The sequence below is a fragment of the Nematostella vectensis genome, chromosome 2 (assembly GCF_932526225.1).
Source record: "Nematostella vectensis chromosome 2, jaNemVect1.1, whole genome shotgun sequence".
NCBI lineage: Eukaryota > Metazoa > Cnidaria > Anthozoa > Actiniaria > Edwardsiidae > Nematostella > Nematostella vectensis.
In genome coordinates, this window is record NC_064035.1 from 6,054,005 (window position 1) to 6,069,228 (window position 15,224).

Below are 15,224 nucleotides of genomic sequence, written 5' to 3' on the forward strand. Positions count from 1 at the left end.
CATACACAAGCGTCATACTAGTGAAAAACCACGTCAAGCTAAAGTCAAGATGATTCCCAGATTTTTCATAGGGGACCATGAATAGTGAAAATGCCTCTGATTTAGGAAAGGAAAATGAGAAGATTTTGAAGGCTGATTTAGACAGCACTGTTTAGCGTAAGCCGTTTGCGTGTAAAGTCGCAAAAACCTATAACTGTCTTTATAAACCATAATATAGATACTTCCTGTATATAACAATTGGTTATCGATGGAGTTTATTATCCAAACAACAGGAACAAATTGAAATAAACTTCTATACAGTGATGGAGCATGCAAATCCCCAAAACGATATACATACATTTTTTTACGTTGGAAATTATCCCTTTTTTACAAAAATATCTTCTCAAAACAAAAATATATAAATGTTTCTTTTCTCACAGGCGTCCTAGGGCGGACCATTTGACTTTTGGAGGGGATTTTGAAAAGCAAAAAACTGATTGAAAAAATCCCTGCACCATTAAACATGATTTTACATGCAAAAAAATAAGAAGTATGCCTAAAAGAATTACCGCATTTTGATCATAAGAGGAAAAAAAATCCTCCTAACTTGAATACATCCCCCTAACCCCTTGGGCTGCCTTTTTTGTTTTTTTTTTCATGTCTGTTTATTCCAAAATCACTATGACGGTAAAAAGCTAGATCTGTCCCTGTGTTGGACTCTGAAATAAAGAAGAACTTGACTGGATCATCAACTCGGAGGGAGGGCAACTTCGCAGTGTTCATTTTCCAGATTTAAAGCCTTTTTTCTTATTGAGCTCGTAGGGGGGAGCCGGGGGGGGGGGGGGGTTCTGAAAGGGGGACACCGAAAAAAAATTTACAATGAAAGGGGGTACTCCGAAATTTAAAGGTGTCTTGAGTAAAAACCTTCCCTCCCTCTCGGTGTATTTAATGAACACTCCCTTACTGATAGAGAAATCACTTTTTTTAATGACAAAATTGTCCCCCCTCCCCCCCTGAGGCTCAGATTTTTGGCACCCCCTGAAAAAGTTATTTACTTGACCTAAGGAACATGTGCCAAATTTAGTGCTTCTACTAAAAAGTGCACAAAAACAGCAATTTTTTGCGCTAAGCCGCCCTGCTATCCTCTAAATCTGAGTTCAGAGAATCGCAACCTTCCCCCCAAACATAGCAGCCGCCCCCCCCTCGTTAAATAATTACTCTTCCCCAAATAAGATAACCCAACTGCTTATCATCATAATTTTGATTTATTTATGAATAAGGCTCTTACATAGTAATTGGATCGATTTGACAGGCGATTTTTACGTAATAAGTAATTGTAATTGTAATAAGTAATTACGTTATAAGTAATTGTGTAGCAATACAGCCAGGAACACGTTTTAATCATTCAAAAACACACACAGAGCTGTACTAGGCTCGAAATATTTATTGGGGGCACGATACAGAAACATTACTAAAATATTTGGGTTATGTGCCCGTCGGTCATTTGGGGGGATTAAGCTATGATACATCAAGTGTTTTTAATTCCTTAATTCCTTTTTAATACCTCGCAAAGCCTCGGTAGATACGCCAAAGCCGCAGTTTGATATTTTCCGGCATGACCTCACTCTCGGTTAGTAAGTAGTTATTATTGTTGTACGATGTTGCACTGTTGTATGATGTAGCACTGTTGCATGATGTTGCACTATTCCATGATGTTGCACTGTTGTACGATGTTGACTATTGCATGATGTTGCACTGTTGCATGTTGCATGATGCTGCACTGTTGCATGATGTTGCATGATATTGCACTGTTGCATGATATTGCATGATGTTGCACTGTTGCATGATGTTGCATTGTTGTACGATGTTGACTATTGCATGATGTTGCACTGTTGCATGATATTGCATGATGTTGCACTGTTGCATGATGTTGCACTGTTGCATGATATTGCATGATGTTGCACTGTTGCATGATGTTGCATTGTTGCATGATGTTGCATTGTTGTACGATGTTGCATCGTTGCATGATGTTGCATTGTTGTACAATGTTGCATCGTTGCATGATGTTGCATTGTTGTACGATGTTGCATCGTTGCATGATGTTGCATTGTTGTACGATGTTGCATCGTTGCATGATGTTGCATTGTTGTACGATGTTGCACTGTTGTATGGTGTTGCATTGTTGTACGATGTTGCATCGTTGCATGATGTTGCATTGTTGTACAATGTTGCATCGTTGCATGATGTTGCATTGTTGTACGATGTTGCATCGTTGCATGATGTTGCATCGTTGCATGATGTTGCATTGTTGTACGATGTTGCATCGTTGCATGATGTTGCATTGTTGTACAATGTTGCATCGTTGCATGATGTTGCATTGTTGTACGATGTTGCATCGTTGCATGACGTTGCAATGTTGTACGATGTTGCATCGTTGCATGATGTTGCATTGTTGTACAATGTTGCATCGTTGCATGATGTTGCATTGTTGTACGATGTTGCATCGTTGCATGATGTTGCATTGTTGTACGATGTTGCATCGTTGCATGATGTTGCATTGTTGTACGATGTTGCATCGTTGCATGATGTTGCATTGTTGTACGATGTTGCATCGTTGCATGATGTTGCATTGTTGTACGATGTTGCACTGTTGTACGATGTTGCACCGTTGCATGATGTTGCATTGTTGTACGATGTTGCATTGTTGTATGGTGTTGCACAAGCAAGGCTTTGCTAGCCATGTTGGTCGTTGGAGCTGTTTTAAGCGCGACACCAATCAACAGCTGACGCAAAAGTTTGGCAAAAACTGTTTGTTGATGTCCGACGTACGATATTCCAGCCCTCGCAGCCATACTAACCATACTAAATTTTTTACTACATTTCTACACTACTTGGTTCCAAAACAAGCGGACTGAATTGCGCCAAAAATATATTATACTACTTCAATTAACTGTCTCCACACTTATAGTGCCAGTATTGTTCCGTTTTCGGAGCACAGAAACCAGTCTTTCCAGTCTGGGGAAAAAAGGAATTGAAAGGAAACCATTAGATAGTTGAAGAGCCTTGGAAGCGAAGTGTAAAATAAATTTGTCAAATGCGTTGATTGAGCAAAGGGTTTTCTCTGGGATCGACACGTCTCCTTCCACAAAATAGCAACAATAATATGAGCCTACATTTGTTCCGTGGTCGGGCGTAAGACATATACTGAGGGTCCCGAGGGTACATTTAAATCTTTATCTTTTCATTTAGCCCAATCAATAAATGAAGCAATGCATGCCATTATATTTTTTTTGCATGGATAGCCGATTGGCCATTAGGTTGGGGATAGGAAAATGTGGGTTCTAAATAAACAGTTTTGGACTCACTTGTCAGCACGCTCTTTCTCCAGGTGGTAATTCTTGGAAAGGTCTTGCACTTGATTTGCAAGGGTGTTTCTTTCCGTGGAGACTGATCGCAGCTTAGCGGCAAGATCATCATACGAGCGCTGAGCGACCACAAGTTCGCCCTCGCGTGCTCGTAACCGACTCTCAAAGCTGTCCATAGTGGTATTGAATTGGTCTCTCAGAGAATTCTCTTGTGAAAGTGACCGGTGTAGACTGTTGATAAAACAGCAATCTGTCAAATTTTCTGACAGAATAAGAACCGTGCAAACAATTTATCTGCTCAAAAAAGTCTTATGAATAAATACAAAAAGCCCAAATAGTCGTGTTCGTGAACCAGAAGAATGAATACAATACACCAAAAACTGGCTTTTGACAGAGGCACACCCTGAAGAAGTCTTATTAAGGATGAAAATTTGGCAGAGTCGAATTCCAGTTTTTGGTGTATTGGCCAAAAACAGTTGATATGCTGATCAAGCAATCTGTGCCAGTATATATATGGCCAAAACAGTTGATATGCTGATCAAGCAATCTGTGCCAGTATATATATGGCCAAAACAGTTGATATGCTGATCAAGCAATCTGTGCCAGTATATATATGGCCAAAACAGTCGATATGCTGACCAAGCAATTTGTGCCAGTATATATGACTAAAACAGTCGATATGCTGACCAAGCAATCTGTGCCAGTATATCTGGCCAAAACAGTCAATATGCTGATCAAGCAATCTGTGCCAGTATATATATGGCCAAAACAGTTGATATTCTGACCAAGCAATCTGTGCCAGTATATATGGCCAAAACAGTCGATATTCTGACCAAGCAATGTGTGCCAGTATACCTGGCAAAAACAGTTGATATGCTGACCAAACAATGTGTGCCAGTATATGGCCAAAACAGTCGATATTCTGACCAAGCAATCTGTGCCAGTATATCTGGCCAAAACAACTGAAATGCTGACCAAATGGTAACGTTGTTTGCACACCATTTTGGGAAGAGCTGTGAAGTAGTTAGCCAGCAATGTTGTTAAAAACGTTTTTAATAGGATCTGGTACTGTCAGTATGATCTGATAAGATCTGGCAAGAAATAATACCTGTAGTAAACACGGATAGTTTCAAGTTCTTCTTCAAGCCGTTTGGTCTTTCTTAGTAACGCATCTCTCTCATGTTGGGCGGACAGCAGCTGAGCCTGTAATAGAGATTAAAGAGCCATCGTCAGCCACACTTTGTAATTGTTTCAATTCAAAACTGGGAGCCAAATTATTTGCATAAATTTCGAAATAACATCTAAAAAGGTTAAGCGTGTTATTTACCAATTTCTTTTGCAAATATTGAAATAACCATTACAAATCAGCTGATGGAAATGCATGCTTTCTTGAACTTGGTATTTTACTAGGATGGCAAAATAGCGGCTGATAGAGGCTCTCTAATGTTAGTTGTTGGCTTCACCACCTAATGGAGGTGATCACAACGGATACGACAACGGATACAACAAATCGAGGTGCAAAATCGTTTAAAAAAGTTTAAATAAATTTATAGCACAATTAGAAGAAACTACCAAAAAGCTTCAGAATAACTAGGAGGTTTTTGTAAGCATGGTGGAATTCAGTGGAATTAACACAAAGTTGAACTGGTAAGCTTTACACAGTGATGAAGTTGTGATGCTTGAAATGTCAGCAAACTACTCAGTTTTCACAGGAAGCGTAAACCAAACCATTTCAACCTAGTGTTAATTTATTTGCAAAAATAAATTCAGTAATAAGTAAAAACACTTTAGCACTTTACTAAGATAATGTCCAGCTTACCTGGTTTGTCTTCTGTCTGTGTTTTTCGGAGAGTTTATATTGGTTCTTTACCATCTCAAGCTCTTTTTGTAGTTTGGAGATTTCACTTTCCAAAATCTTTGTCTGGTAAACATTAAAAAAAATCAACAATTGTCAAATAACTATCAACCTAGACAATAGGGAGTAGGCCTGGTCCGCTTTTATTTCTAAAGTATGAAGGAATCAAGCAAGGCTTTGGGTGTGCTATTTGCGCAAGTAGGCTCTATTAGTAAAATCGTGTGACACATTAAAACCTCTACCCTACCCTCCTTTCCTGAAGATGATGCACGTTCTACCATCTCTTGATGAGCAAATAATATGCAAAGCTTTTGAGAGAGAGAAAACTCAAGAGCTACTGGCCATCACACCTTTGCAACTGCAGCATCACGCTCCTCAAGCACTACTTTTAGTTCGTCTGCGGTTTCTCGTCTCGTTTGCTTCTGGCTCGCCCTCAATCTTTCTGCCATTCTGGATCCTTGTTTATCGATTGAGCGTGGACTCTCCAAGGTAGCCAGTCTCCCAAAAAGTTCCCTCATTGACTGTTAACATAATAAATATTTATCTGTTGAGGTGAGGGTTAGGGTTAACTGCAAGAGGTTCCCTCATTGACTGTTAACATAATAAATATTTATCTGTTGAGGTGAGGGTTAGGGTTAACTGCAAGAGGTTCCGTCATTGACTGTAAACATAATAAAGATTTTTCCGTTGAGAGGTGAGGGTTAGGGTTTACAGAGGGTTAGGTTTGTTACTGTAGGGTTGGGGCTTAAAGTCTTTTTTTTCAAGGTGCATGTATGTGACTAGTGTAAAATAAACAATCTTTTTTAGTAAAACATAATAACTTGTAACATGCAAAACTGATACAAACAAAATATATATTTTTTATATTTGTTGCAGCAATTTTTTTAGTTACATAATTAGCAACTATTGTTAAAGCCGCATTGTCACCAATTTACTTCCGGAGGTCCGACGGAAACCTCAACCGTTAAAAGACAAAAGAATCTATTCGAATCCGAAATATTTAACAGGCCATCCGCTCTAAATTAGCAGTCACATCCTCAAAGAATCGTCCAATAGACACACTGCTTTCTATATTTTGAAATATTTTTCGTGTTTTCCGTTAAAAATCATAGGAGATTCTTACGTAATCGACCGGAAGTAAACTGGTGACAATGCGGCTTTAACAAATAATATTGATGAATATTACTTTCTTGTCAGCCACACCTTTGTTATTGTTTTAAACTGGCATTGGAGAACAAACAATGAAGAAATATCAAAGTAACCACCTGGAATTAACATCTTATGTTTCATTTACAGAATTCGTGTGGAAATATCACAACAGCTACCCCAAATCAGCTGGTGGAAATGGATGCTTTCTCACACTTGGAACACACTCTTGGCAGGTGACAGAGTCTCTTAAGTGAGATAGCATTTGCAGAATATACACCAACCTTGTCGTCATCCTCATCATAAACAGAGTCAACACCAGAATCAAATCTATAAAGGAGTATTAGAAAAACTGTATCAGCTTCAAAAAGGTGTCTGATTTAATGACATCTAAATGATTTGTTAGCAAAAAAAAAAAAAAAAGAAGCAATTCAGTACCCTGCTTGGTCTTTCTCAATTCGACGTATTCTGCTCATCAAGTCATCCTTCTCATCTCCGGCTAAGCGAAGCCTAGCTGCCATTGCAGCATCTCTTTCTTTCTGGGCTTGGTAGATCTTTTCTACAAGTGCTTTGGGGCAAAAACAATCATCTAGAGCTAGCCGACTATTACAAGCAATTGCAAGTCTGTAATATTTGATCTTACATGAGTGTTGCTGATAGCAACATTTTTTCAACTTTTCAACTTTTTTCTTTTTTTTTTTAATTTTACTTGTGATTATCCCAAAAGCAAAATGCTTACCTATGGGATTCATGTAAACTTGACTCACAATAACAACATTTACACATTGAACACAGAGCAAATAAACGTTGATATGTAGAGACAATAAAAATTAGAATTTAATACAAATTCAAAACAACATTTCTCACTCAATTTGATCTGATTTAGGGTAAGGCCCTCTGGATCAGTAATAGGGAAAAACCAAGTTGAGAGTGACTACACACCCAGCATATGTACCTGCTCCACGAGCTGCTATTTTTTGCTCCACTTGAGAGATGAGGTTATCTCTGCTCATTCTGGATGCCAGAATTTCAGATTCAGCCTCAGCCAATTTCTCAGTGAGCTGGAGAAGAAGACATTTTTAAATGCACTGATAAGTGTGACACACCAGAGAAAAAACAGTATTTAGGGGTAGCGATGGGTACCTCCAAATTCTCACAAAAATTTCGAAAAGTCTCGGAATCTTATTTTTCATAAAAGTTTGGGAGTTTGAGATTTATAAGTGCAATCTCAGGCTGCATGATCTGTTTTATGTTGTTACCATGCTACGGGTTTCAGGGTTTCTTTTTTGTAGTGTAGCAAGAATATATTGTAACTCTACTTTTTCTTTTTTTAACTGATGTTTATGACATACCTGGAACAAGTTATCCAGACACAAGCTCGGGCTCGGATTCCAAAATTCGACAAAAGTCTTTGGCTCGGATTCTGAAACATGGGTCTTGGATTTACCCATCACAACCCCTATTATTTAGAAAGTACTCCTCAGAAAAAAATTATCTGTACTTGCAGAAACTTTAGTATAGAGTGTTTATGATAACATTAAGTCTGAATGGAGAAAACAGTTGATTTAACTTACAATTATTTCAAGAGGTTGGCAGTTACGTCATTATAACCTGAGAGCCGAACAGTACCTGGTGATTTAATGAGGCCTCCAAGTCTCCACGATGCAGCACATTGCCATTGTAGTCCAGTGAGGTGTCAAAAGATGAGTATCGTGTTTCTTCAGGTGATCTACTTAGGGCTTTAGCTCTCTCTTTATACAATTCTGCTGTCTTGTTCGCTAGTTCCCTTTCCATTTGCTCTCGTAGTTTCTTTTCAGACTCAAGAAGTTTATCTCTGGAATATCAGAACAACAATTTTGATAAAAAAAAAAAACTCCACAATATATGCATTTTCTAACCAAACTGAATTTAATAAGTTTTTATTTGCAAAATCAAAAACTTACAAACTTACAAAGATATTTGCTCTTATGGGGGTGCCCCCCACCCTCACATTTACAAATAGGTGTAAGAGATCATGTGACTTTTTGGGATGGCAAACTCCCGAGCGCTCAGGCTTTTAGCAACAAAATAGCAGCCTCAAAAAGCAACTTATTTAGCGCTGAGTAAAGCCAAGTTTTTTCTTCCAGAAATGTTTTTTTTTTTTTCATTTAAACATGTTATTGTTTGGTTGTTCTATTTGGTAGAGACGGGCCAGTCAATTCTTTGTTTTCTTTTGGTTTAAATTTGCCATCCAAAAGGGGGATCTCTTAGCGCAAATCCCCTATTGTTTGATTAGGATCTACAAGTAGCAAAGTTTTTTTTGTAGAGGCACCATCTTTTTAGGTTGGTAAAATTGTCAGGAACTGGGGTATAAAGGTCTGTGGTATAAGAAAAAATAAAACTAAAAATCTTTTTTTTTTTCAAATTTTACTGTTATGTCTGGAAAATCAAGGAACAAGAAAATTGTGTGGATATAAGTTCCAAGTGTAAAATTAACCACACGCCTTTTAAATTAATTTGAGCTAGCTTTGACACTAAAAAAGCAAATAACAATTAAGTGACCGTCAAGTATAAACGAGAAGGTTGCTGGTCGCTAGAAGAGTTTAAAATCAGCACAGTGTATTGTAAGGATCATTTTGCGCACATAGGAATTATACGGGTCATCTAACTAACATAGAAAACACAAGCAGATAATGCTATTAGCTTACTAGTAAGTTATTCACAAACACGGTTAAATAATTTTGTTGTCTTGAAAACAAAAATCACATGGAAAAATGTCAACATTGAAATTATCAGAGCTAGTGGTCTAGATTACTAAACATGATGGTTTACTTTTAGCAATCAAAGTTGCTTTAAAAGAGTAGCTTGGTATTCAGTTGATCTCTGCTATTGTTTTCCCGTTAATTCAAGGCCTTATTCGATTGAAAGCAAACTGCTGCACGCCACTAACCTCTCTTCAACATCGAGACGAAGATTTGCCATTTTACGTCTCGCTCCCTGCATAACACTCCGCACATTTTGCTTCATCTCTTCTACTTCGTCCATATCGTCATCATAGCCGTTCATAGCACGGCGGCGAGGAGATGCAGAGCTTTTTTCCCGATCAAAGTAATCGAGATCTTCGCGAATCGACTCCATTCCTTCGTCATGGACGCCAAACACCGTAGCGATTGAAAACCGCATAAATTACAGCTCATGAATAATTTTGTTATTAATTATTTATGAGCAGATATTTACTTGGGGAGGTGGGTTGGGGGTGGTGGGGGGGGTGGGGGGGGGGGGGGGTGGTCGACGTAAATTTAGGAGGGCTAAAAAAATTGAATAAAAGCTATAATAATGAGCGCTGGGATTTTTTTTTTAACTTGAAAAGGGAGGTAAACTTGAAAAGGGATGGTAGACGTAGTAATTTAGGAGGGCCATGTTTCCTCTAGGTAGTCTAGGTATTCTTAGCTCTTTTACGACAAAGGTTCAGATGCTATAAACCTTGTCTCTACATAAAGAATGACATTGGTCTCACCGAGGTACCCCGAAACTCGAGAAAACAATTTCATAGCGCCTTTTCACTATGGTACAATGTAGTTTGTGTAATATAATAAAGAGAATGTCCCCGTGGCCCTCCCAGCTCCCGAGTGCTATTTTTCTATGTATTCTTAAACGGGCCATTTTGCCGTGAAGGGTCTATCGTCGATAGTGCAGCCGATACTTTTCTGAGCATTCCCCATTTCCCAAGAAAACAGGCGCGGATCCAGGAAAAATTCTGACCTGTTCATGAATAAAAAGTGCTGATCACTGTCGCCTCAATTAACAGAATGAAGATACGCAGCTGACGCTTAACGTACTATACTTGTTTACTCTAGACATACTTAACGTACTATACTGGCTAACTCTAGACATTTGACCTGTTTACACAAACAGGTGTAGATTGGTCTGAATCAGCGCCTGGGAAAGGCAAAACCGAGTCAAATCGCGCGTTCCTTTTTTGTGTAGACTAAAAAACATTCCATACATTCGGGAACCCCGGGGCATACAAAAGGAAACAACGGGGAAAAGAATCAACAGGGAATGTTCATAGCATGTTACTTTCTCAACCAACCAAAATAGACTCTGTTGTAATAAATAAAGACATGAGATTTGCGCACTTCCTGTCTATATTTTCAACGATGTGGTCGTACAAGCTTGGCTTCCTGCAAGCAATAATTTAGAATTGCTAGCTTACACACGCATTTATCTATCAAATCACTAGCTAAATTATCACAGCAACGGTTGATGGGCAATTTTGGGGAACTTGGTCCCCAGATAAAAATTTGTTCTACAGCTCATGACAGAAAGAAGGTCAAGTGAGCGATAATAGGAGGGAAATTAAGAAAAGAATACGATCCGCCAATGAGGGAGTGCGTTACGGGGATTTTATCACGTCCTTTGTGTCTTGGCCAATCACAATGAATGTTATATCTGGAACTTCGAAGCACTCCCGCACGGTTTTCCTTAGCGCAAGAGTAGCTTTCTGTGTCTGTCACACTCGCTAAACTCGTGGAGCGTCTGTAAATATCGACGAATAACCTTAGCACACTATATTTACGCATTGCAGTGGAACTATAGTGTTTTTATGGGAGACAACATATTGAAAAGTAAGAGCTTGGGTGAAGCTGATGCAGAACTGGTAACAAGAGCGCGAAGCGCGTCCTTCGCTCTGTCACGATTAGTGTTATGAATCTCCATAAAAAAGGGACGAACGCTAAAAATTCTTCCTGCTCCTGACTTCAGTAATACGACAGAAAATCTACCAAGCCACTCATAAGGACCTATCGAGACGCAGATATTATATAATTTCGTGATTCTTAGTCACAGTATTCGTCAAAATAACGACAGGCCTTCTTCGGTTCAGTAGGACACAAACCGCCAGGGTTGACATACGTTCGGTCGTTTGCTCATAGCCCGATAGCATCAGGCATATCGCATCTTCGTGGAATTTCTCCTTGTTGAGTAAGCCAAGTTTTATTTACACACATCCATGTAAAATGTTGGACTGTCGTATATACCCGTTCTCAAGCAATTTATTTCCATCGACGTTTGCAAATCCCAGCTCGTATCATCGTTCAAAATACTAGAGCCCAACGATAACAGACTACTTCTCGCCTTTACAGGTAAGCTAAATTATCTTCGTAGAATGATTACACTTCCCTTGAACAGAGCCTGTCATGCAGGTGGAGCATTGAAGATGCATTTATTATGCTTGAATATTTTTACTTTATTCTCATATACTAAACCAATTTAGAACATTCCATTTTTTCACTGTTCTCTCTACTCAAACTAGAATCGAGAGAACAGCGCCGATAGCGATAGTAGTACATTTTAATTCATGCCTTGTGTTTGATTACATTGTGATATCTTTTCGTTATTTTGCGTATGGGGAATAGTGAGGAACTTTTATCCATTTGAAGACAAATGTTTTCCACAGAATATTCACAGGTGTTTCTTAATTTCGAGCATATAGACGCTAACAGATTCGGATCCTCTATTTTCTCCGTGATGAAAATTGCTTTTATTCGCAGCGTTTATGGAAAACGAGTCACAGTGCTAATACCTTTACTAGTTATTGACAGCCGTCATAAGCGAAACATCAAAGACTGACTTATTATTGAATTCTGAGCACTGTATTGTATACAAGCGTTTGATTGAATGTTTAATTTACTCTGGATTTAATTCATGTCGTCATCAATATATCTTTTTGATCAAAGTATTTTCAGTAATTACGTCTGGACCATGTAAAGAGCAAAGCGTTTAGGCTTACAGCCTCTCTCATAAGCACTTCACTCTACTTCAACTTTTTATTATGGGGTTTGTTTTCGTTTCACCGGAAGCGGCTCGAGGGGCATTTGATACCGCATGTTGTAAAGGCTAAACCGCTACAAGCTTCGGCTCGTGTTGCTATTGCTTTGTCTCAAATTACTTCAACAGTCGTTTATTTGTGTTATGATTTACAAGGATTATTAGCAGTATTGTCAGAAAATCATCAATACTCTTTTCTAGTATTTTGTGTATAGCGGTATAGATATGCTAACTTTCGCATTTTGAATGTCTTCTTATAAATGTCATCGAAAGAAGTCTCTTATCGACTTCTTAATGTCTTCATCACCTCTTCAGCTCCCCCGATGTTGATGGGTTATCTATCTCGAATATCATTCTCACTATGTCAATTCTGGGTATATATTTCACCCTACAGTTATATTTCTACGTGTATCGCGCGTTCGATTTGGATTATTCATGAAATATTTTCGTGACCCACTTCCGACGTTTTAGATATGTTTCAAGTTAATTTTTTTTATCTGACATAACATACAGAATTGAATGCTTTTTTGCTTGGTATGTTTTTTACTTTCTGCATTTTTGTTACCTTTCAAATCAGCTGAAGTTCGAATAAGGACATTGAGTTTTTCTGTCAAGACATAACTTTACTCTCTCATGTACAGCTGTTCCCTGTGAAAACAATCTGCCACTTCAGGGCTGTAAGCGTATTTTGGTTGGAAAGGCACGTTTTTTACGGCTCCTAATAAGAGCATACTGCAGTCAATAGAAGCTGTTTTTCTACTTAGCCCTGTAGGTTATCCCAAAGTTGCACTCGCTTTGGCTTGAGTTGTCAAGAAAGTTTTATGGAGTTTTTTATTTATTTTTATAATACTCATATATAAAAAGTAAAAACTAGCTAGCGTAGGGGAGTAGGGGCACACACCCCCCCCAGCCTAAGGCCCTGCACTACTACCCTTATAGCTGAATAAGCTGTTTGCTTTTTTATAAGCTGAACTTGGTGACCATTTTATTTTTTACAGGGGCAGAGGGGGACTGGTCCCTTTTTGCTGAGGGTTTTTTAATATATGGTCCCCCCCCTTATGTACCTTAATTCTGATGGAATAGACAGGAGCAAAAAATGGCAAAATTAAAATTGTAAGGTTGTGTTAGCTTACATTTTGTTTAAATTTTGCCTAGAGGTTCCTAGCATGATATAAAACAGAATAAGCATTAGTATTTTTTGGTAGATTATCCGTTCTTGAGATATGATTGAGCAAAGTTGCCATAGATCGTGAAAAAAAGTAGCGATTTCGCCCATAATGGGCAATTTCAGACAAATCAAATGTCTTACAATTTGCAATATCTCAAGAGCGCATTATCTACCCAAAAATACTAAAGCTTATTTTGTTTTATATTACACAAGGAACATCTATACAATAAATCAAGCAAATTTAATTTAACACAACCTTCAATTTGAACTTTGCCATTTTTTGCTGCTGTCGATGGAATACTAGGGCTGTAGCTTGTTTTATGTTTTTCAGTCTTGGGGCTCTTCCTAAATGTATCAACACATGAAAAAGGGTGTGGCTAATTTACTTCATGTTCTCCCATGTACTCCCCTGTGCTCCCCTGTAATTCCAAGTTCTCCCATGTATTCCCCTGTACTCCCATGTATTCCCCTGTACTCCCATGTATTCCCCTGTACTCCCATGTATTCCCCTGTACTCCCATGTATTCCTCTGTACTCCTATGTATTCCCCTGTGCTCCCATGTACTCCCCTGTGCTCCCATGTATTCCCCTGTACTCCCATGTATCCCCCTGTACTCCTATGTATTCCCCTGTACTCCCATGTATTCCCCTGTGCTCCCATGTGTTCCCCTGTGCTCCCATGTACTCCACTGTGCTCCCATGTATTCCCCTGTATTCCCTTGTGCTCCCATGTATTCCCTTGTGCTCCCATATATTCCCCTGTACTCCTGTGCTCCCCTGTATTTTCAAGTTCTCCCATGTATTCCCCTGTACTCTTGTGCTCCCCTGTATTTCCAAGTTCTCCCCTGTATTCCCCTGTGCTCCCCTGTACTCCCATGTATTCCCCTGTGCTCTCATGTACTCCCCTGTGCTCCCATGTATTCCCCTGTACTCCCATGTATTCCCCTGTACTCCTATGTATTCCCCTGTGCTCATATGTACTCCCCTGTGCTCCCATGTATTTCCCTGTACTCCTATGTATTCCCCTGTACTCCCATGTATTCCCCTGTAATCCAATGTATTCCCCTGTACTCCCATGTATTCCTCTGTACTCCCATGTATTTCTCTGTACTCTCCTATGTATTCCCCTGTGCTCCCATGTACTCCCCTGAGCTCCCATGTATTCCCCTGTACTCCCATGTATTCCCTGTACTCCTATGTATTCCCCTGTGCTCCCATGTATTCCCCTGTACTCCCATGTATTCCCCTGTGCTCCCATGTGTTCCCCTGTGCTCCCATGTACTCCACTGTGCTCCCATGTATTGCCCTGTATTCCCTTGTGCTCCCATGTATTCCCCTGTATTCCCTTGTGCTCCCATATATTCCCCTGTACTCCTGTGCTCCCCTGTATTTCCAAGTTCTCCCATGTATTCCCCTGTACTCCTGTGCTCCCCTGTATTTCCAAGTTCTCCCCTGTATTCCCCTGTGCTCCCCTGTACTCCCATGTCCCCTGTACTCCCATGTATTCCCCTGTGATCCCATGTATTCCCCTGTGCTCCCATGTACTCCCATGTACTCCCCTGTACTCCCATGTATTCCCCTGTGCTCCCATGTGTTCCCCTGTGCTCCCATGTACTCCCCTGTATTCCCCTGTGCTCCCATGTATTCCCCTGTGATCCTATGTATTCCCCTGTACTCCCCTGTACTCCCATGTGCTCCCCTGTACTCCCCTGTACTCCCATGTACTCCCCTGTACTCCCATGTACTCCCCTGTACTCCTGTACTCCCCTGTGCTCCCATGTACTCCCCTGTGCTCCCATGTATGTATTCCCCTGTGCTCCCATGTACTCCCATGTACTCCCCTGTACTCCCATGTACTCCCCTGTACTCCTGTACTCCCCTGTACTCCCCTGTGCTCCCATGT

General features: G+C 39.7%; 2 protein-coding genes across 5 annotated transcripts in view; one reads left to right on the plus strand and one right to left on the minus strand.

Annotated features, from left to right (window-relative positions):
- Positions 1-1,225: 1,225 nt before the first annotated feature.
- LOC5517872 (mirror-image polydactyly gene 1 protein) lies at positions 1,226-9,508 on the minus strand. The gene is made up of 10 exons (XM_001637876.3): positions 9,275-9,508; positions 7,975-8,179; positions 7,301-7,406; positions 6,784-6,913; positions 6,630-6,675; positions 5,550-5,720; positions 5,164-5,265; positions 4,453-4,547; positions 3,345-3,575; positions 1,226-2,994 (listed from the first exon to the last, which is right to left on the minus strand). The coding sequence occupies exons 1-10, from the start codon at positions 9,505-9,507 to the stop codon at positions 2,922-2,924; spliced, it is 1,392 nt and encodes a 463-aa protein (XP_001637926.2). The 5' UTR covers position 9,508; the 3' UTR covers positions 1,226-2,921.
- Positions 9,509-10,511: 1,003 nt separating this feature from the next.
- Positions 10,512-15,224, plus strand: part of LOC5517933 (supervillin) — a 30,570-nt gene continuing 25,857 nt past the window's right edge. For 3 of the 4 annotated variants that reach the window (XM_048722300.1, XM_032362360.2, XM_032362362.2), the window contains exon 1: positions 10,512-11,468. The gene's annotated coding sequence lies outside the window, so the exon portion shown is untranslated. The remainder of the gene's footprint in view (positions 11,469-15,224) is intronic. The other variant, XM_032362359.2, reaches the window with a different exon arrangement.